The sequence below is a fragment of the Carcharodon carcharias genome, chromosome 31 (assembly GCF_017639515.1).
Source record: "Carcharodon carcharias isolate sCarCar2 chromosome 31, sCarCar2.pri, whole genome shotgun sequence".
NCBI lineage: Eukaryota > Metazoa > Chordata > Chondrichthyes > Lamniformes > Lamnidae > Carcharodon > Carcharodon carcharias.
The window spans coordinates 423,378-445,797 of NC_054497.1; the positions used below are offsets into that span (position 1 = coordinate 423,378).

General features: G+C 46.4%; 1 protein-coding gene across 1 annotated transcript in view; it reads right to left on the reverse strand.

Moving 5' to 3' along the window:
• The window catches only part of LOC121271481 (cytochrome P450 2J2-like), a 64,145-nt gene extending 44,722 nt beyond the window's left edge, over window positions 1–19,423 (reverse strand). The window contains exons 1-4 of the mRNA XM_041177461.1: window positions 18,792–19,423; window positions 17,409–17,571; window positions 8,813–8,965; window positions 3,796–3,956 (exon numbers count right to left, since the gene is read on the reverse strand). Of these exons, the coding sequence (XP_041033395.1) occupies window positions 3,796–3,956; window positions 8,813–8,965; window positions 17,409–17,571; window positions 18,792–19,007 (693 nt within the window). The 5' untranslated portion in view covers window positions 19,008–19,423. The remainder of the gene's footprint in view (window positions 1–3,795; window positions 3,957–8,812; window positions 8,966–17,408; window positions 17,572–18,791) is intronic.
• Between the last annotated feature and the right edge of the window lie 2,997 nt (window positions 19,424–22,420).

A 22,420-nucleotide genomic window follows, 5' to 3' on the forward strand; every position in this document is an offset into this window, starting at 1 on the left:
AACACAGGAAACCTGTCTGACTGAGTTCTTTACAATCAGCACATGAACATCTCAGTACATACACTGAGTTGGCACATTCATTGTTTACATTTCAAAACCTGTTATGATCAACTCAGGACTGGTTACTCATCCTCACCTGGTTGTGACAACATACAGTTCTTTCTAATTTCTGTATCCATCTTTATTCAGCATTGATCAGCACAAGTACAAGTCCCCTGGGCAAGCTCTCTTTGTAAAATATTGGCTGTCATCTTTAGCCCCACAGTTTCCCTGAGATGCTCAAATTTACATTCAGATTGGTTCCAGCACAGCCTTGGGGAGTTCCACTCAACACCATATCACAATGACAAAAATTACTGTCCTCTGCTTTAATCAATCACTGATCTTGATTTTTCCTTGATGGCCACTAACCTTGCTTTCTAAAGTGGTCTCTCATGTGGTACATTACCAAAGTCTAAGTATATGATTGCTTGCTCGGTGTCAGCTATTGTTCAGTTGATGGCACTCTCCCTTGGTATCTAAGTCAGAACATTGTGTGTTCAGGTTCCACTGCAGGAACTTGAGCATATGATCTCAGTTGACATTTCAGTGCAACATTGAGAGACTGCTGCATTGTCAGAGGCACCTCCTTACAGATGAGCTGTTGAACTGAGGGCCCATTTATCAGGTTAATGTAAAACATTCTGTGGTGTGATTTGAAGAAGATTAAGGGACTTGTTCCTGGTGCCCAGATCAATATCTATTACTAAAACAGATTACTTGGTCATTATACCGTTGCTATTTGCTGCGTGAAAATTTACTGCTGTGATTCCTACTTTGCAACAGTGACCCCTGTCTTCCAGATACAATGTCCTAAGAGGGCGTAGGTGACCATGGACTACCATTCAATCAGTCCATGATGATGCTTGGCCCTGTACTGCAGTGGTTTGCCATTGCCTTCTGCAGTATGGCTGGCCAGGAAACTCCCCCACTCTTATCACCTGTCATCAGTTATATTGGAAGGATTTATAGGCTGTTAATCAACCTGTCTGGCCACTTTATGAACACACCTTCCATGGCCATCAAGTGCTGAAGTAGGATTTGACCCCATAGCTTCTAGCCTAGAGGTAGGGATGCTACCCATTGCTGCACAAGACCTCCACAACAGTGACTACATTCTAAAAACACTTAATTGTCTGTAATAAAATAAAAGCAAAATACTGCAGATGCTGGAAATCTGAAACAAAGACAAAAATTGCTGCAAAAACTCAGCAGGTCTGACAGCCTCTGAGGAAAGAAAGACAGAGTTAACATTTCGGGTCCGTATATCTCATCTTCAGAACCCCAATTGTCTATAAAAGCTTTGGGACATCCCTGAAAAGGGTAAAGATGGTTTACCAATGCAAATCTTTCTTTCACACCAAGGAAAAGCTGCATTTGGCCAGTTAAGATTCATCCTTGCTGGGACCATGACATTCGTTAAGTTCTTCCTCTACCCATAGTCTTTATTTCTTGTTACTTTGGTCAGGTTAATGAGTCTGTCCTTGCCAGTGGAGGCTCCATTACCCTTCTTGATAAGGAACATCATGTCCTTGAACTCCTGTGTGTTTGCAAATAACACTGCACATTGGCAAACATGTTTAGCTCAGAAATTGGACTGTTGGGAGCTTTAGTAAATTATTTTTTTTTAAGTTCACTCATAACTGACTTTCAAAAAAAGATCTGTATATTTCAAATGTACAGGCACATGGGAATGTTTAGGTCATTGATTTCCTGGACGCTGACAGCAGGAAAAGAATTGCCCTCAGGTCTTTAAAAACCTTTTACTTCATACTCTTGCCTCCTCCCCTTTCCAATTGCAGGCAGCTAATAGGGGGCAGGATTTTTTGGTACTGCACTGGCTGGATGCAGGTTGCAGGGGCCAATAAAATTCCCCAGATAGCCTTCCTGCTGCCCTCCCATTCCCGACTTGTCCTCAACCTTTTCCAGGGATGGACGTTGCCTAGGGCACCCTGGCCCCAAAAGGTGGGGGAAGTGGGGGGGGTGGGAGGGGGGGCACCTCCCTCACTAGCCCCCTTTCCAGATTGTGGGCCCTCCCCCATGGTCTGCCATCTCTTGCTGTTGCCACCTCGTCTGACCTTGCCATCACAAGCCTCACCAACTTCTCTCCGCCCTGCCCAGAACCTCCCACCCCCCCAATTCTCGCCACGAGACCCCCACGCTTACCTCCACCCTAGTCACTCTAAATCTAGTCACTCCCGGCAGGGGTCACCACTTCTAGTGGCTACAGAGCAGCTGCACAGTCAGACCTGCCAGCAACTCTCTGAGGCGGGACTTATTCCCAAGTAAGGATAAGAATTCCAACGGAGTGTTAAATGGCTGTGCTACAGCCAACATCAGTGGGAATTCACTGCCTGTTGACTCTTTGGGTGGCAGGGCAGAAAATCCCTTCACCCATAACATTCTGCCAAAGGCACCTGAGCACTGTGCCCGGCTAGCTCAATTGAAAAATTTCAAAAGTTAAGTTGATGGATTTCGTTATTGGCAAAGAACACTACGGGTAGCAGAAAGGTAGCCTGATGGAGTTAAGATCCAGATCAGCCATAATCCAAAGTTAATAAGTCATATGGGATCCTGAGCTTTATAAATATAGACATGGAGTGCAAAAGGAAGGAAGTGATGATAAACCTTTTACAAAACATTAGTTTGGCCTCAACTGAAGTTTTATTTCCAATCCTGCGCACCAGACTTTAGTGTTAATATAAGCCGGTTGGGGAAGACACAGAGTCTTTCTTTATTGAGAGAGTTTATTGACTTTGTTCAGTCTCACAGCTCTCCTCCCAACGTCCAGTGTCCCAGTTATCCCCTAGTTACTCTTTTGAGCTTAAACTATAAACAGGTGGGCAAATTAACAAATTAATAAATCCAATTAGAGCGGTAAAGGGGGTACTGTAACAAAGGGATAAGGATTTAAAGGAAACTTAGCAACCTAAACTAGAATGTTGTTTTGGGGTCAGTGATGCACTCCAGCCCCCATGGTGCCCACTGGTATCCCCTATCTATATGTGCTCAAAGTATTTAATTAAACAATGCCCTTCACCTGAGTATCTTAACAATATAATTAACATACCATTCACACTTAGGATGGGTATGAAGGCTTTGGAGAGGCTATAGAAATGATTTGAGAGAATGGTTACAGGGACGATTGACTTCAGTTATGAGGATAGATTGGAGAAGCTGGGGCTGTTTTCCTTAAAGAGAAGATATGAGCGGAGATTTGATGGATCATCCAAAATCATGAGGGTCCAGATGGAGTGGACAGCGAGAAATTGTTCCCATTGGCATAAGGGTCAGGGACCAGAGGATATTGATTTAAGGCGATTGGCAAAAAAACTAAAGGCGACATGAAGCAACACTTTTTGTTTTTACACAGTGAGTGCTTGTGATCTGGGATGCACTGCCTGAGAGTGTGGTAGACGCAGATTCAGTCGTGGCTTTCAAAAGGGAATTGGATAATTATCTGAACAGAAAGGGCTGCAGGGAAAAGGCAGGTGAGTGGGACCAGCTGAGTTGCTCTTGCAGAGGGCCAGAACGGACACGATGGGCTGAATGGCCCCTTTCTGTGTTGCAGCCTTCCTCTGATTTTATGATTCTATTTGATTGGCTGAACAGGCCCAGGGGGCAGAGGGGCTGAATGGTCTAATTGTCTTTCTGTGTTCCAGAACCTATGAAACAAATTTTTGATATCAGTTTCTCTATTTTAATAAGGATGTTCTCTTGTCCCCAAGGGAAGGAAGATTTTTTTTTTAAATTTACCAGCGGCCATATTGTTGCCTGAATTTTCATGTTCTCGTCAATGAGTCCTACCAGTCGTGTGAATATCGTGTCTTCATAATGGAAACGCTTCCCAAGGACAACTGAGCAAATCACATTGGACACGGCGCTGGTGATTCTAGAATTGGGATTAAAGGGTTGACCTGTACAAAAGGAAAAGGAGTCTTGTGAATGTGAAGGAGCAACACAGTAGCCCGTGGGCTGGATTTTTAATGGCGGCGAGTCTGCACCTGGTGTCCCTGGATACCGTCGCCCCCGGCACTGCGTACACTTTTCAAAGTTCTGCTGGTGGGAGAGGCAATGGGGATCCGCTTGCCACAAACTGTTGGCCCTTTGAGCTCCTGTTGGAGCTTGGGCACCAGGCGGGGAGCGTGATGACAGAATTTTCAAAGGGCAAATTGGCGAACCCAAACAGTCTGACACACGGTAGTGCCCGGCTATTGCGTTCTTTGTGGAGACACCTGAAAGCTTCTTTTTGGTGATTGAAAACTGTCGTCACATGGAGCATCTTGCACCGGGTCCAGCGCAATGCCATTATTTTGTCTTCATGGCCAGTGTCCTCCGCGCTAATGCTTCCGGCCCTCGGAGGAGTCGGCCGCTTCACTTGGCAAACCAGCAGCAGATTCCATCATGGCTGTGGCCTGTCTTTGCTGCTGGTGCCAGGCAGACAACACCCACCTCCCAACTCCCAACTCCCACCTCCTGCCTCCTGCCCAACAAGGGCATATTGATTTGAAAACAGTGTCGCGTGAACGGCATAGTTGAGGCACGAGGTCAGGACCCAGGGCTCATCCCGGTGTTGGGTTCCTGACCCCACTTTGAAAATCAGGCCCCATTATTCTGAAGAGGTGTCCCAAGTGAATTAGGACAGTGACACTTGTCACCTCCCTCACATAATCACTCAAGAGCACTTTCCAACTCACGATAACCAGGTGATGTTCGGAGTGGCACACACTTTGAAAAAGAGTTCAATGGTTCGGGAGCAGGGAGTTGGTCTTTAACTAACATCACCAAAAGAGATGATCTTGTCACTGCTGTTTCTGGGAGCTCACTGTGAACAAATTGATTGCCGTTTTTCCCACATTACAACAGTGACACTCCAAAAATACTTAATTGGTTGTAAAGCTGCTTGAGATTGCAAAAGGCACTATATAAATGTTTTTCCTCTCCTTCCTCAGCTACAGCTTGTTTAGCTCTTTGATGTTAATTGAATTAGGGCTAATTGCTGCCTCCTCCCCTAACTCTTCATCCCAGTAAAAAACGGAGAGGCGAGGAAGAGCTATTAGGAACATAAGTTATCCCATTTTTCACACAGGAAGTGTGAGGTTCCCAACAAGATTGATCTCATTGATTTTTCTCCTCCTTTGAGAGGCTACTCTTGGTATTTAGTGCATTGAGGAAATATCCAAACTTCATCACAGGGAGGCTATCCCAGATTCTCTGCCTCGTGATTTATGCTGGAACATGCTGCAGTAATCCCCAGTGTGGTCCTTAAGCAAATCATTAGTGGGGAATGTAGCCTTAAATAATAAGTGAGTGAGTAACATCACATTGTGCTAATGGAACAATTCATTGGGATTGAACCCAGGTATAGGATGCTGTTGGAGGAAACTTTGTTCTCTTTGGACATGGTCATTGATCTTCACCTCCTTGCTTATTGCTGAGAAAATGGCAGTCAAAATGGCATTCAGTCCTGTCCTGAAGAGCTTGCCTCTGAAGACTGTGACTGCAGCAAAGCATCCACTTAAGAATGTAAGAAATAAGAGCAGGAGAAGACCATACAGCTCAGCTGTCGAGCCTGCTCCGTCATTCAATATGATATCATCTTGGGCTTCAACTCCACCCTCCTGCCCACTCTCCATATCCCTCAAGTTCCTGAGACACCAAAAATCTGTCAATCCCAGCGTTAAAAATATTCGACACAACCTCCAGGGTCCAGAATTCCAAAGATTCACAACCCTTTGAGTGAAGGGATTATTCCTTGTCTCAGTCCTTCAATGGTCGGCTCCTTATCCTGCAAGTGTGCTCTCTTGTTCTGGATTCCCTCGCCAGGGGGAACAAGCTCTCAGTATCTATCATGTCAAAGTCTTGAATGTTTCAATGAGATCATCTCTCATCCTTCTAAACTCCAGAGAATCCAGATCCAATTGACTCAGCAAAGGACAATCCCCTCATCCAGTTTATCCTTGTTTAAATATTGAGACCAAGATTTCACACAGGTTTCTGGGGAAAATCTAATGTCCTCCTCTGTGGTGAGTTTGTTGATGGGGGATTTAATTGGACCCTGCTATCTTCCCACCTCCATCCCGATTAAGTCCATGGTGGCAAGGCTTTCGGATGACTTTTCACCCCATCAGCCATAAATTGAGGTCCATTACTGGGCAACCAATGCCTACTTAAGGGCCACATCCTGCCACTGCTAGTGTTCTGCACCCAGGGCAGTTGCCGTGTGGGGAACACAGCAAGCAAACTTGTACAGGCTCGCTTGCTGGCTTCCAGGGGGCTCCCAAGTGCTCGATCAAGGGACCCGACATCAGGAGTTAAGGGTTGGTAGTGAGGCCCAGTGAGAGCCATCCCCACAGCCCTTCTGGTGGAACCCCCTTCCATCCGCTTGATTCCCACCCTGCGACCCCAGCCCCCCATCCTGCCATCACTCACCTGTGACCTCAGATGGGTGTCGTACTGGCACCGTCCACTGCCTGCCCGGGGGTATTGCTGTTAAGTAGACCTGCTGGCCTCTGATTGGTCAATAGCTCTCGAACGGCGGGACTTATGCCCTGGTGTGGTCCCAGAGAAGGCCTGTCACTCCCCAGTTAAGTGCCTGAGTGGCACATGGTGTAGCAGGCCTTCCTGTAAAGAGGCGATGCAGGGGTGACGCTGTATTTTTAGCCGGCAAGCGAGACTCACCCCCCCACCCCACCCCGCCCCCCCATTGCCACCATTAAATCCAACCCAGGTGTGGTCTCACCAAATCCGTGTGAAATCGTAGCAAGACTTCTTTATTCATGTACTCCAATCTCTTGCAATGAAGACCAACATGCCATTTGCTTTTCTGTTTGCTTGCTGTACCCGCATGCTAATTTTCAGGTTCCTTGTACGAGTACGCGCAAGGCTCTCTGAACATCAACATTTACAAGTTTCATGCCTCGAAAAACTAATCTGCCCTTCTATTCGTATGACCAAAGTGAACAACCACACACTTCCCCACGTTATACTCCAACTGCCATCTTGTTGACCACTCACTCAATGGGCAGAATGTTCTGCCTGGCGGGCGGATGGGGAGATGATCCCCGACGGAGAAGCGGGTCCCACCGCCATTTTATGTGGGCGGACCTTAATTGGCGTGATGTCCGGCGGGAAGCGCCAAGCTCTCCCTATGTGGGTGGGGGATTCCTTAAAAGCAAGAGTGCGCTCTTCTGCGCATGTGCATGATGGAACGCACATCTCCCTGGGGCTAAGTGAGTTGGGACAAGTTCTTAAGTTACAGAATAACTTTATTACAATTTTTAAAACCCTACATGAAACCTCATCCTGCCCGTGGATGAGGTTTCATGTTTTCTCTAGTTGCCGCTGGAGCTCCTGAACAACCTGCCAGCCTTAAGGTTGGATGGGCAGGTCCTTTAATTAGTTAATGATCCTGTCATTGCCTCAATTGGGCCATTGACAGGTTGGCGGGCGGACAGCTGATTTTGCTGCGACCCCGCCTTCCTGAAAATGTAAATGGGGCGGGGTGAAGTCGGGGGTTCCGCCTGATGTCATCCCGTGTCATTTTACGCATTGGCGAGCAGGCCCCGTCCCCCCGCTCGCCGACAGCAAAATTCTGCCCAACGCGTCTACATCTCTTTGCAGCCTCTTTGTTTCCTCTTCACAGCTTACCTTCCCACACAGCTTTTTAAAAAATTCATTCACAGGATGTGGGCTTCACTGGCTGGGCCAGCATTTGTTGCCCATCCCTAATTGCCCTTGAGAAGGTGGGGGTGAGCTTTCTTCTTGAACCGCTGCAGTCCATGTGGTGTAGGTACACCCAGAGTGCTGTTAGGGAGGGAGGTCCAGGATTTTAACCAAGTGACAGCGAAGGAACGGCGATATATTTCCAAGTCAGGATAGTGAGTGACTTGGAGGAGAGCTTCCAGGTGGTGGTGTTTCCATCTGCTGGCCTTGTCCTTTTAGATGGTAGTGGTCGTGGGTTTGGAAGATGCTGACTAAGGAGCCTTGGTGAGTTCCAGCAGTGCATCTTGTAGATGTTACACATGCTGCCACTGTGCGTCGGTGGTGGAGGGAGTGAATGTTTGTGGATGTGATGCCAATCAAGTGGCTGCTTTGTCCTGGACAGTGTCAAGCTTCTTGAAACTTGTGGGAGCTGCACCCATCCAAGCAGTTGGGGAGTATTCCATCACACTCCTGACTTGTGACTTGTAGATGGTGGACAGGCTTTGGGGAGTCAGGAGGTGAGTTACACATCGCAGGATTCCCAGCCTCTAATCTACTCTTGTAGCCACAGCATTTATATGGCTGGTCCAGTTCAGTTGCTGATCCCAGTGGTGCTGCTGATACTGATATTGGCCCTCCAATTTTCCATAGGCACTTCGGGTGGACCCGTGTCTTTTAATGGCAACAGGAGACCCGATGGCAACTAATCTGTTACTGAACAAAGGGAAAATGCGGCCAAGGGACCCGTGATTGGCTGAGGTGGCGTTGCCCCTGGCGTTCAGGCCTGTCATCAAGGCTCCCACCACTCTGACGAAATTCCAACCTTTGTTGCCCAATTGGATTAATCTTGACTGTTAGTGAAACATTAGTAATTACGAAATGACAAGAGTTTGAAGGAAATGGAAGAAGAAACACAATTTTTTTTTAACTACAAATATAACTTCTTTGCTTCATGAGTTTCTTGCGACAGTGTCTTCGTTATTAATCTTTAAATCCTGGAGACTCGAGGGTAAACTTTGAAGTTTAGCCCTATCACAAATCTCTGTCTTAAAAAAAACACAGAACTTACCAATTGATGCTTTAAAGATTTCAGTCAAACACTGGGCTTCTTCCAGAATTTTCTCCTCAAATGCAATTTTGCCTAAACCGAAGTTCCTGAGAACAGTCAGTGTAAATCTCCGTTGCTGCTTCCAAGACTTTCCATAGGGTGCCATGATAATGCCTATCAGAAAAGGGGAAACATAATACTAACCTCAAGTTATAACAATAATAACAAGTGCACAAGTAACAATAACAAATTCTTATTTTGAGGACAATGAAAAAATTCAAAGCAAAAACAGAAACAGCAATACCTGGAAAAACTCAGCAGGTCTGGCAGCAACGGCAGAGAAGAACAAAGTTGACGTTTCCAGTCCTCATGACCCTTCAACAGAACTAAGGAAAAATAGGAAAAGGGTGAAATATAAGCTGGTTTAAGGGGGTAGTTGTTGGGACAAGAAGCCAGCGATAGGTGGAAATAACCAAAAGATGTCACAGGCAAAAGGACAAAGAGGTGTTGAAGGTGGTGATATTATCTAAAGGAATGTGATAATTAAGAGTAGAAAGCAGGACAAACCAGGTATAGAAAAGGCTTTTTTGCCTTGTTCACCTTCATTGCTTTCCATTTCCCTCCTAGTGTTTGACAAGGTGTTTACTAAAACCCGCTTTCACAGCCATATCTCCTTTCTCAGTGACTGTCTCCGTCTTTGACTTACCCCACGTGGATTTCAACTGAAATTCCATCCCTCGTGTTTCGAACCCACCCAGGATTACAGGTATCTCCCGGACATAAAACGTTTCTCGGACTGCTGTTCCCGTCACATTCTGAAATCCACACTCAGTGCCATGCGCTGCCATATGAACACACTCAACCTCTCCCTCCAGCAGCACCGCTGCACCCTTTTTCAAAGCTGCGCGTGCCCCCAGTTTCATTTTCTTCTTCGTCTCATCCGACGCCTCAACAAGAAACTTTTTCTCTTTCTCTCAAGTGCTAAGGAACGCAAGCTCCAACAACTCATCGACACCAACACCCATCTAGGACCCTCCACCCCTGCCTGTCCCTCCGTCCCCACCCCATCTTCCAATCCCAACCCCAGCCGTGTATTCACTATACCCCCTGACCTTCCCCTCTCCGATGCTGAACGTTCAGTGCTCAGCAAAGGACTTAGTTTCATACCCTTACGCCCTCATCTCAATGAATTTCGGGCTCGGCACGATACTGAAATCTTCTTCCGCCGTCTTCGTCTCCGGGCTCACTTCTTTGGGCAGGAGTCTTCTCCCCGTTCAACGGATCCTTTTACCCATCTCCAATGTTCTCCCTCCACCTGGACCCCTCCCTCTGGATTCTTACCTTCTCTTGATCTTTACATTGAGAACTGTCGGTGTGACATTAGTCGTCTAATTTCTCTGCTCCTCTCACCCATTCTAACCTGTCTCTCTCTGAACTTACTGCACTCCGTTCTCTCAGGTCCAACCCTAACATTGTCATCAAACCCGCTGACAAGGGTGGTGCTGTTGTTGTCTGGCGCACTGACCTCTACCTCGCGGAGGCTGAGCGTCAACTCGCAGACACTTCCTCCTACCTCTCCCTGGACCATGACCCCACCACTGAACATCAAGCCATTGTTTCCAGGACTGTCACTGACCTCATCTCCTCTGGGGATCTTCCTTCCAGTTTCCAACCTGATAGTCGCCCAACCTCAGACGGCCCACTTCTACCTCCTACCCAAAATCCACAAACAGGACTGTACCTGCAGACCGATCGGGTCAGCCTGTTCCTGCCCCATGGAACTCATTTCTCGATATCTTGACTCCCTTCTCTCTCTCATTGTCCAATCCCTTCCCACCTACATCCGTGATTCCTCTGACACCTTATCTCACATCAACAATTTCCAGTTCCTTGGCCCCAACCACTTCCTCTTCACCATGGATGTCCAATCCCTCTACACCTCCATCCCCCACCAGGATGGTCTGATGGCCCTTAGCTTCTTCCTCGAACATAGGCCCGAACAATCCCCATCCACCACTACTCTCCTCCGTCTGGCTGAACTTGTTCTCACACTGAACAATTTCTCCTTTAACTCCTCTCACTTCCTCCAAATAAAAGGTGTGGCTATGGGTACCCGCATGGGCCCCAGCTATGCCTGCCTCTTTATGGGGTACGTGGAACATTCCTTGTTCCAGTCCTACTCCGGCCCCCTCCCACAACTCTTTCTCCGGTACATCGATGATTACTTCGGTGCTGCTTCATGCTCTCGTTAGGACCTGGAAAAATTTGTTAATTTTGCTTCCAATCTCCACCCCTCCATCATTTTCACTTGGTCCATCTCTGATACTTCCCTTCCCTTCCTTGACCTCTCTGTCTCAATCTCTGGTGATAGACTGTCCACCAATATCTATTACAAACCTACCGACTCCCACAGCTACCTCGACTACAGCTCCTCACACCCCGCTTCCTGTAAGGACTCCATCCCATTCTCTCAGTTCCTTCGCCTCCGTCGCATCTGTTCCGATGATGCTACCTTCAAAAACAGTTCCTCTGACATGTCCTCCTTCTTCCTTAATCGAGGTTTTCCACCCACGGTGGTTGACAGGGCCCTCAACCGTGTCCGACCCATCTCCCGCGCATCCGCCTTCACACCTTCCTCTCCCTCCCAGAAACATGATAGGGTCCCCCTTGTCCTCACTTATCACCCCACCAGCCTCCGCATTCAAAGGATCATCCTCCGCCATTTCCGCCAACTCCAGCATGATGCCACCACCAAACACATCTTCCCTTCACACCCCCGGCGGCATTCCGTAGGGATCATTCCCTCCGGGACACCCTGGTCCACTCCTCCATCACCCCCTACTCCTCAACCCCCACCTACGGCACCTCCCCATGCAACCGCAGAAGATGCAACACCTGCCCCTTTACTTCCTCTCTCCTCACCGTCCAAGGGCCTAAACACTCCTTTCAGGTGAAGCAGCATTTCACTTGCATTTCCCCCAACTTAGTCTACTGCATTCGTTGCTCCCAAATGTGGTCTCCTCTACATTGGAGAGACCAAACGCAGACTGGGTGACCGCTTTGCGGAACACCTTCGGTCTGTCCGCAAGCATTACCCAGACCTCCCTGTCACTTGCCATTTTAACACTCCACCCTGCTCTCTTGCCCACATATCTGTCCTTGGCCTGCTGCATTGTTCCAGTGAAGCTCAACGCAAACTGGAGGAACAGCACCTCATCTTCCGACTAGGCACTTTACAGCTTTCCGGACTGAATATTGAGTTCAACAATTTTAGATCATGAACTCTCCCCTCCATCCCCACCCCCTTTCCATTTCTTCCCCCTCCTTTTTGTTTTTTCCAATAATTTATATAGATTTTTCTTTTCTCACCTATTTCCATTATTTTTAGATGTATTTCCATCCATTGTTTTATCTCTACCTTTTAGCCTTTTTAGTATTCCTTCCCCCCAACCCCACGAGAGCAATCTGTAACTTGTTTGTCCTGCTTTGTACCTTTAATTAGCACATTCCTTAGATAATATCACCACCTTCAACATCTCTTTGTCCTTTTGTCTGTGACATCTTTTGGTTATCGCCACCTATTACTGGCTTCTTGTCCCAACAAACCCCCACCCCCTTAAACCAACTTATATTTCACCCCTTTCCTATTTTTCCTTAGTTCTGTTGAAGGGTCATGAGGACTCGAAACGTTAACTGTGTTCCTCTCCGCCGATGCTGCCAGACCTGCTGAGTTTTTCCAGGTATTTCTGTTTCTGTTTTGGATTTCCAGCATCCGCAGTTTTTTGCTTTTATCTCTGAGAAAATTCAAAGCACTTTTTTGACCCAATAATGAAGTTGGTCAATGAACAAGGAACAGGAGAAGGCCCCCTCGAGCCTGCCCCCCACAGGCAATCATGGCAGAATCACAGATGACAGAATTGTTATGACACAGGGGAGGAGGCCATTCAGCCCATCATGTCTGCACCAGCTCTCCAAACGAGCATTATGACTTAGTGCCATTCCCCTGCCTTTTTCCCTGTGTCCTTACACATTGTTTCCATTTAAATAATCATCTAATGCCCTCTTGAATGCCTTGATTGAACTCCACCACACTTCCAGGCAGTGCATTCCAGACCCGAGTTACTCACTGTGTGAAAAGTTTTTTCTCACATCACATTTGCTTCAGTTGCAAATCACTTTAAGTCAGTGCTTCTCATTCTCAATCCTTTTACGAACGGGAACAGTTTCTCCCTATCTACTCCATCCAGCCCCCTCATGATTTTGAACATCTCTATCAAATCTCTTGTTAGCCTGCTCCTCTCTAAGGAGCACAGATCCAACCTCTCCAATCTATCTTCGTAACTCAAGTTTCTCATTCCTAAAACCATTCTTGTAAACCTCTTCTGCACTCTCCCCAATGTGCTCACATCCTTCCTATAGTGTGGCGCCCAGAACTATATCCAATAGTCTAGCTGAGGTCTACCTAGTGTCTTCCATAAGCTCATCATAACAGCCCTGTTCTTGTACTCTATGCCCTATTAATAAAGCCCAGGATACCATATGTTTTATTAACTGCTCTCTCCACCTGTTCTGCCACCCTCAATGATCTATGCACATACATACCCAGGTCCCACTGCTCCTAACATGCTAAGAATTGTACTCCTTACTTTATGATGCCTCTCCATGTTGTTCCTACCACCTCACCTCATACATCACCTCACATTTCTCCGCAGTGAACTTCATCTGCCGGAGAGGTGTGAGGTGATGCATTTTGGTAGGAACAATATGGAGAGGCAATACACAGTAAGGGGTACAATGTCTGATCCGTGATCTAACTTCATATACCCGCTTTTGCCTGATCTAACTCCATCTACATGTCTTTGCCTGATCCAACTCCATACACACTTCTTTGCCTGATCTAATTGCATATACACATCTTTCCCTAATCTAACTCCATATACAAGTCTTTGCCTGATCTAGCTCCATATACACGTCTTTGCCTGATCTAACTCCATATACACATCTTTGCCTGATCTAACTCCATTTACACGTCTTTGCCTGATCTAACTCCATTTACACGTCTTTGCCTGATCTAACTCCATATACACATCTGTGCCTGATTTAACTCCATTTCCCTGCCTTTGACTGATTTAACTCCATATACACGTCTTTGCCTGATTTAACTCCATATACACGTCTTTGCCTGATTTAACTCCATATACACGTCTTTGCCTGATTTAACTCCATATACACTTCTTTGCCCAATCTAACTCCATATACACGTCTTTGCCTGATCTAACTCCATATACACGTCTTTGCCTGATCTAACTCCATATACACGTCTTTGCCTGATCTAACTCCATATACACATCTTTGCCTGATCTAACTCCATATACACATCTTTGCCTGATCTAACTCCATATACCTGCCTTTGCCTGATCTAACTTCATATACACATCTTTGCCTGATCTAACTCCATATACACGTCTTTGCCTGATCTAACTCCATATACACATCTTTGCCTGATCTAACTCCATATACACATCTTTGCCTGATCTAACTCCATATACCTGCCTTTGCCTGATCTAACTTCATATACACATCTTTGCCTGATTTAACTCCGTATACACTTCTTTGCCTGATTTAACTCCATATACCTGCCTTTGCCCTATGTCACTTAATATCCTTGGGTTAAAAACTGTCTATCAATCTCAGATTTAAAATTATCAATTGATTCAGCACTGACTGCCATTTGCGGAAGAGAGTTCCAAACTTCTAAAATCCTTCATGTGTAAAAATGTTTTTAATTTCACTCTTGAAAGGTCCGGCTCCAATATTTAGATTTTACTCCGTTTACCTTGACTCCCCAACCAGCGAGATTGTTTCTCCCAATCTACCTGATGTATTCCATCAACATCTTCGATCAAACCAACCTGTAACCCATTTAAATTCCAGGAAATACGACCCTAATTTGTTTAAACCAAGGCAAAACACTGTGGATGCTGGAAATCTGAAATAGGAATAGAAAATGCTGGAAAAACTCAGCAGGTCTGGCAGCATATCTGTGGAGAGAGAACAGAGTTAACGTTTCGAGTCTGTATGATTCTTCTCCAGAGTTGAAGTGAAGTAGAAATGTGATGGATTTTATACTGTTCAACAGGGTCTGGAGCAGGTGGAGCAAAACAGAAGGTCAGGGACAGGTGTAAGCTCCGGGGAGATTTGACATAGGTGTCATGGACACAAGACAAAGGGAGTGGTAATGGTAGTGTTAAAGACTAAGGCAGGTGTTAATAGTAGCATAAAGGTCGGCTAGCAGGACATGTTAATAGCAGAACAAGGGTCAGTGCTCTCTGAAAGCAAAACATAAGAACAAGTGGCAGACAGCCCTGTCGGGGGAGGGGGTTTGGAAAAGAAAATATCAAAATGGAAGACAGCATTCATTGTCTGAAGTTGTTGAACTCAATGTTAAGCCCAGGAGGTTGTAAATTGCCTAATTGGAAGGTGAGGTGCTGTTCCTCCAACTTGCATTGGGCTTCATTGGGACATTGCAGCAGGCCAAGGACAGAGATGTGGGCATGAGAAGAGATGGTGAACTGAAAAAGCAACAGGAGGTTGGGGGTCATGCTCGCAGACTAAGTGGTGGTGTTCCATAAAGCAGTCACTGAGCCTGCATTTAGTCTCCCCAGTGAAGAGAAGACCACATTGTGCGCAGCGAATGCAGTGGACTAAATTGAAGGAGGTGCAAGTGAATCGCTGCTTCACCTGGAAGGAGTGTTTGGGGCCTTGGATGGTGAGGAGGGAGAAGGTAAAGGGGCAGGTGTTGCATTTCCTGGGATTGCCATGGGAAGGTGCCGTGGGGAGGGGGTGAGGTGTTGGGGTGGTAGAGGAGTGGACCACGGTGTCCCAGAGGAAACAGTCCCTATGGAATACTGACCGAGGAGGTGAGGGCAAAATGTGTTTGATGGTGACATCATGCTGGAGTTGGCAGAAATGGTGGTGGATGATCCTTTGAATGCGGAGACTGGCGGGGTGAAAAGCGAAGACAAGGGGAACTCTGTCATGGTTCTGGAAGGGGTGAGGGTGGAAGTGTGGGAGATGGGTTGGATACAGTTGAGGGCCTTGTCAATCACAGTGGGGGAGTGGGGGGTGATTCTTGGTTCAGAACTTGATTGAACTTTTCAAGATGTTGATCCTGTTGCTTGTCATTTCAATTCAGGAAACAGGAAGACATGTCAGAATCACCATTTTGGAAAGTGGCATCTTTGAAACAGATGTGATGGAGATGGAAAAACTTGGAGAATGGGATGGAGTCCCTATGGGAAGCAGGGTGTGAAGAGCTGTAGTTGCGGTAGGTGTAGGAGTTGGCAGGCTAGTAATAACTATTGGTAGACAGTCTAGTCCCAGAAATGGAAAGAGAGAAGTCAAGGGAGGGAAATGTTGGAGACGGACCATGTGGTGAGAGAGGGGTGGAAACTGGAAGCAAGGCTGATAAATTTTTCTAGATTCAGGTAAGAACGTGAAGTGGCACTGATACAGTCATCGATACACTGGAAGAAGAGTTGTGGGAGAGGGCCTGGGTAGGACTGGAGCAAGGAATGTTCCACATACGCCCAAAAAAGCCTGGCATAACTGGGACCCATGCAGGTACCCATAGCCGCACCTTTTACTTGGGGGAAGTGAGACAAGTCAAAGGAGAAACTGTTCGGTGAGGGAACAAGTTCAGCAGATGAGAAAGGTGGTGGATGAGGATTATTTGGGCCTCTGTTCAAGGAATAAGCGCCCTCATTTGTTTAATATCTCCTGGCAGCTTTATCCTTGGAGTTCAGGTTTCATTCTGGGACAGCATTCACTCCAGGGCACGGAGGCTCCGATAGCCAATGAGAGCCTAACCCAATCTGGCCTCCTCGGCACCGACAGGATCCTAGGGCAGGATTTTTACCTCGTTGGGTGGGCCTGGCAGTGGCCGTGAAACCACCCGCCACCCGTGATTGGACCCTGACCGCGGTTTCCAGCTGGCTGACCAATTAACGGACAGCCTGTGTGAATCGGTGCTGGAACGCTCGGTGCTGCCTGGGCCTGGGGTGGGGGGGGTGTGTGTGGGGTGGGGGGGTGTGTGTGGGGTGGGGGGGTGGTTGGGGGGTGGGGGGGGGGTGGTGGAGGACAAGCATGGAAGTCAGCACGTGCGCTCACTAAAAGTTCCCTGAAGGCACAGAGCTGCCTCAGGAAGCTGAAGATTTTTAAACTTTATGAATAAGCATGCTAAAATTAAGGAGACCACAAGCAGGGACATGTTAAAAATGAGTTTTAAAAGTTTTAACTATTTTTTAAACAATGGTTGAAACCTCGTCCCGCCCATGGATGAGGTTTCGCTAAACAAATGCAGAGGCCACTCGGTCCATTTACCCGCCTGCCAACCTGTAAGGTTGGATGGGCTGCGAAAAATTCATTTCAATTGATTGATTAAGGGCCTTAATTTATGGCAGGCGCACTGCCAACTCTCACGGGCACCCACTCAACAGAGGAACAAAACCCTGCCCCAGCGTCACTCGAGTCCGAAGGAAGCCACGTTTGAGTAAAGCTTCCGCTTTCATTTTGAGTGTCATTATTAATGAAATAAACTGATTAAAAGCCTTAATACCTTGACCTTTCGTCATGTCATCAATTAGAGGGATCTGTGGCCTTCCAGCAAATTCTCGACTCTGTTGGACAAGGGCCTCTTGAATGACTTGAAGCCCATTGATGACAATCATGTTCACCCCAAAGTAGTAGCTAGTAAAAATATTCCCGTACTTCTTAGAAAGCTTTTTTTTGGGAAGGGAGGAAAGAAAAACAAAGAGATGATGTACACTTCTGTCTGACTGTCCATAATTTACCATAAGCGACACCCAATCTCACAAATGAATTTAAAAGAAACTGGCTAAGCCAGAATTTATCACCCATTCTCTATTGCCCTTGAGAAAGTGGTGGTGAGCTGCCTTCTTGAACTGCTGCAGTCCATACGGTGTAGGTACATCCACTGTGCTGTTAGGGAGGGAGTTCCAGGATTTTGACCCAGTGACAGTGAAGGAACAGTGATATATTTCCAAGTCTGGATGGTGAGTGGCTTGGAGGGTGGTGTAGGGTGGCTGAGTTGTTCTATTAATGAGAGTTGATCTGCAGACACTTCTTGGGTGAAAACGTTAAGTTTATGTACAATATACTCAGCAGCAACTATACGTGTGCTTTCAACTCCATCTCTACACTCACCGGGGAGATAGTCTGCCCTACTCTCCTATTAGTTACTACAGATCATGTAAGCTTCCTTACCATGTATTATTCCTGAAGGTATGTTACACACTAAATAAAACCATAATTGCTACAGAAGGGAACTCGCAGGCTGTGATGTTCCCATGCATCTGCTGTACTTGTCCTTCTAGATGATAGAAGTTGCAGGTTTGGATGGTTGAATGAGCCTTGGGGAGTTTCTGCAGTGCATCTTGTAGATGGTGCACCCTGCTACCCCTGTGTGTAGGGGGTGGGGATGAATGTTTGTGGATGGGCTGCCAATCAAGTGGGCTGCTTTGTCCTGGATGGTGTGGAGCTTCTTGGGGTTTGTTGGAGCGGTACTCAGCCAGACAATTGGGGAGTATTCCATCACACTTGTGCCTTGTAGACGGTGGGCGTGAAGTGGGAGATTCAGCTCAGAGCTCCTAGCCTCTGACCTGCTCTCATTGCCACAGTATTCATATGGCTGGTCCCGTTCAGTTTCTGCTCAATACTTAAAAATAGAAGTCAAACAAAACAATCACAAATCAAGGCTTGAGCTAAAAATTTGCCTGGGACGACAGCACAGAACAGGCGATACAGGATCAGTTGCTTATTCGGTTCCATTGCAGTCAGCTGAGCTAAATATCTGGCGTTGCGAATAACGGGCGGTAAGTTCCATATCGGCCGTTCTGTGCCGCCCTCCCAGACGAATTTCCAATCCTCAGGTTTTGTTCCATTAACGGCGGAAAAAGTTTGGGGCCGACGCAGCCATTACCTGAGTTAGCGAAACTTGGGGCGCCCGGGTCCTGACAACAATGTTCTGAAGAAATGACCAGCTGGATGGCCCTGGGGGCAGTCCCCTCGGTCTCCTCGCTCTCATCGCAAACCACACCGTTAAAAACACCGCCAAGAAAAGCAGGAAGGTTTGCGGAGTGAAGTGTCGGAGCCACTGAAGAGGTGACACCTCCAGCAATAATTCCACGGTCTTCATCTTCGACCTGCCAGAGGTGTCCAGCACCTGGCGCTGCTGCGCTCGGGCTTCGCCAGGTGACTGGTTACCAACTCTGCAACGTGAATTTCCCTTCAAAAAGCAGCGGCCGATTTGATTTTTCTTCCCCCCACCAAGCGCACTTCCTGTAACCAGGGCTTCAGAGTCAAGTTTCTCAGCTTGCCCGAGTCTTCAGGAAGGAGCGGCTGCCAAATCTCCGCAAGCAGAGCAGGGGAGGTGTTCTTGTTCACAATGGTTTCAAGTTGCAGAAGGGTTTGCATCATCGGCCAATGGACTCTGGCAGAGTTCCCAGCCTGCAGCCTCTCTTTCGGACCTCATTGATATTTCAGAATGTATTTGGCTACTTCTGGCCCAAGCTGGTTCCATTCAAAAGCCACGCAGTGAACTCGGGAGACCGATGCCAACTCTAGGATAAGCGCTTGTGACTTCATCTATTCTGGTTACGGCTAGCCTCCTGCTAAACTCTGAGCCCTGACATCTGTGCCTGCAGCTCCCTAGTCAGTAAGTCTGAAATTCCGGTCCTAAACCTCTCTTCCCTCTTCCCCCTATCTCTCCACCTCTTTCCTCTCCTTTTAAGACCCTCCTTAAAACTTATCTCTTTGACCAAGCTTTTGATTGCACATCTTAACACCTCCTTATGCCCTCAATGTCAACATTTTGTTTCATTACACTCCTGCAAGGTGACTTTAGATGTTTAATGAAGTTAAAGCTCCATATAAATGCAAGTTGTTGTTGTTGAATGTTAGTGTAACGCCTGGGCTGGCGGCGGCATGGTGTTATTATTACTGTCTAGTATTCCAGCCACCCAGGGTAATGCTTTGGTGACCCGAGTTCAAATCCCACCACAGCAGATGGTGAAATTTGTATTTGATAAAAAATCTGGAATGAAAATATGACTGAGACCATTGTCGGTTGTTGTAAAAACCCATCTGGTTCACTTAAATTCCTTAAAGAGCCATTAGGGATGGACAATAAATTCTGGCCTAGCCAGATACCCACTTCCCATGAATGAATTAAAAAAAACTATACAGCAGATGCTAATGTTTAGCCTAGGCTTTGACCGCCTGTGCCTAATTATGTATTGCAGTGATAGTATTTGGCAACCTAACTAGGTTGGTTGCACAACAGCAATTTGTGTTACTATAGCAACTTTATCATAAGAAGATTGTCTGAACACTTTTTCTGGAATGTTAGCAAAGCAACTGGGCATTGAGAAGGAAACATTAGGAGGGATGACTGGAAAAGTGGTCAATGAGATGGGCCTTAAACAGGGCCTTAAAGGCTATGAGGTAGCTCTAGGATTGAGTTGGGGGTCATCAATAGTGGGGCAAACATTGGAGAAAGGCAAGAGTAGGAAAAATGAAGTTGGGGCGTGTGGGATTGTAGGTGGCTATAGAGATACAGATGAGCAATTCCATGAAAGTATTTAGGAATACCAATGAGAACATTAAGGTTGAGTTGCTGTAAAGCCTTGAATCCATAAGCCTGATGGATTATAGGGAGGATGTGACCACACTAGAGAGGGTACCAAGGGGATATGTGAGGATTTTGCCAGAAATGGGGAATTTTAGTCCTGAGGACAGATTGGATAAGCTGGGGTTGTTTTCTTTGGAACAGAGGAGGCTGAGGGAGATTTAATTGAGGTGTATAATTTTATGAGCAGTCTAGACAGAGGGGATGGGAAGGATCCATTTCCCTCAGCTGAGACATCAATAACCAGAGGCATACATTTAAAGTAATTGGCCAAAGGATTAGTGGGGAGTACAGGAGTAATTTTATATTGCTAGGGTGGGGTCTGGAACTCACTTCAGTAGTACAGCCGGTAGCCCTCATCCCATTATGAAAATACTTGGGATATGCTATACAGGACTATGGACCAAGAGCTGGAGGGTGGGATTGAACATAAGAACTATGAGCAGGAGTAGGCAATTCAGCTCCTCAAGCCCGCCCCGCCATTCAATACAATCATGGCTGATCTCATTTCAGCCTCAACTCCAATTTCCTGCCCTCTCCCCATAACCTTTCAACCCATTACTAATTAAATATCTGTCTATCTCCTCCTTAAATTTATTCAGTGTCTCGGCATCCACTGCACTCTGGGGTAGTGAATTCCACAGATTCATGACCCTTTGAGAAAAGTAATTCCTCCTCATCTCTGATCTAAATCTACCACCCCTTAGCCTAAAACTATGGCCTCTCATTCTAGAATACCCTACAAGGGGGAACATTTGCTCCATGTCTACTTTGTTTATCCCCTTTAGCATCTTATATACCTCAATTAGATCTCCTCTCATCCTTCTAAACTCTAGCGAGTATAGACCTAAACTGCTCAATCTCTCCTCATAAGACAAGTCCTGCATCTCTGGAATCAATCTAGTGAACCTCCTCTGAACCGCCTCCAGTACAACTACATCCTTCCTCAAGCAAGGGGACCAAAACTGTGCACAGTACTCCAGGTGTGGTCTCACCAACGCCTTGTACAGTTGCAACAACAGTTCCCTATTTTTATACTCTATTCCTTCAGCAATAAATGCCAAAATCCCAACTGCCTTCCTTATTACCTGCTATACCTGCACACTAGCTTTCAGCGATTCATGCACGAGGACACCCAGATCCCTCTGCACTGAAGCATCCTGAAGATTCTCTCCATTTAAATAATAAGTCACCTTTTTATTCTTCTGACCAAAATGGATAATCTCACACTTATCCACGTTAAACTCCATCTACCAAATTTTGGCCCATTCACCTAACCTGTCCATATCCATTTGTGAATTTCTTATTTCTTCATTGCAACTTACTTTCTAACCTATTTTGGTGTCATCTGCAAAGTTAGCAATAGTACCGTCTATCCCTGAATCCAAGTCATTAATATAGATTGTAAATAGTTGGGGCCCAAGGACCGAACCCTGTGGCACCCCACTAGTTACAGCTTGTCATCCAGAAAAAGACCCATTTATCCTGACTCTCTGCTTTCTGTTGGTTAGCCAATCCTCTATCCAAGCTAATATATTACCCCTAACTCCATGTGATCTTATCTTGTGTATAAATCTTTTGTGCGGCACCTTATCAAAGGCCTCCTGGAAGTCCAGATATACTGCATCTACAGGATCCCCGTTATCCACTTTGCTTGTCACATCTTCAAAGAACTGTAGCAAATTAGTCAAACACGATTTACTCTTTATAAAACCATGCTGACTCTGATGGATTGCATTTTGACTTCCTTAATAATGGATTCCAACAATTTCCCAATGACAGACGTTAAACTAACTGGTCTATAGTTTCCTACTTTCTGCCTCCCCCTTCCTTTTTGAATAAGGGCATTATATTAGCATTTTTCCAATCCACTGGAACCTTTCCAGAATCCAGGGAATTTTGGAATATTATAGCCAATGCAT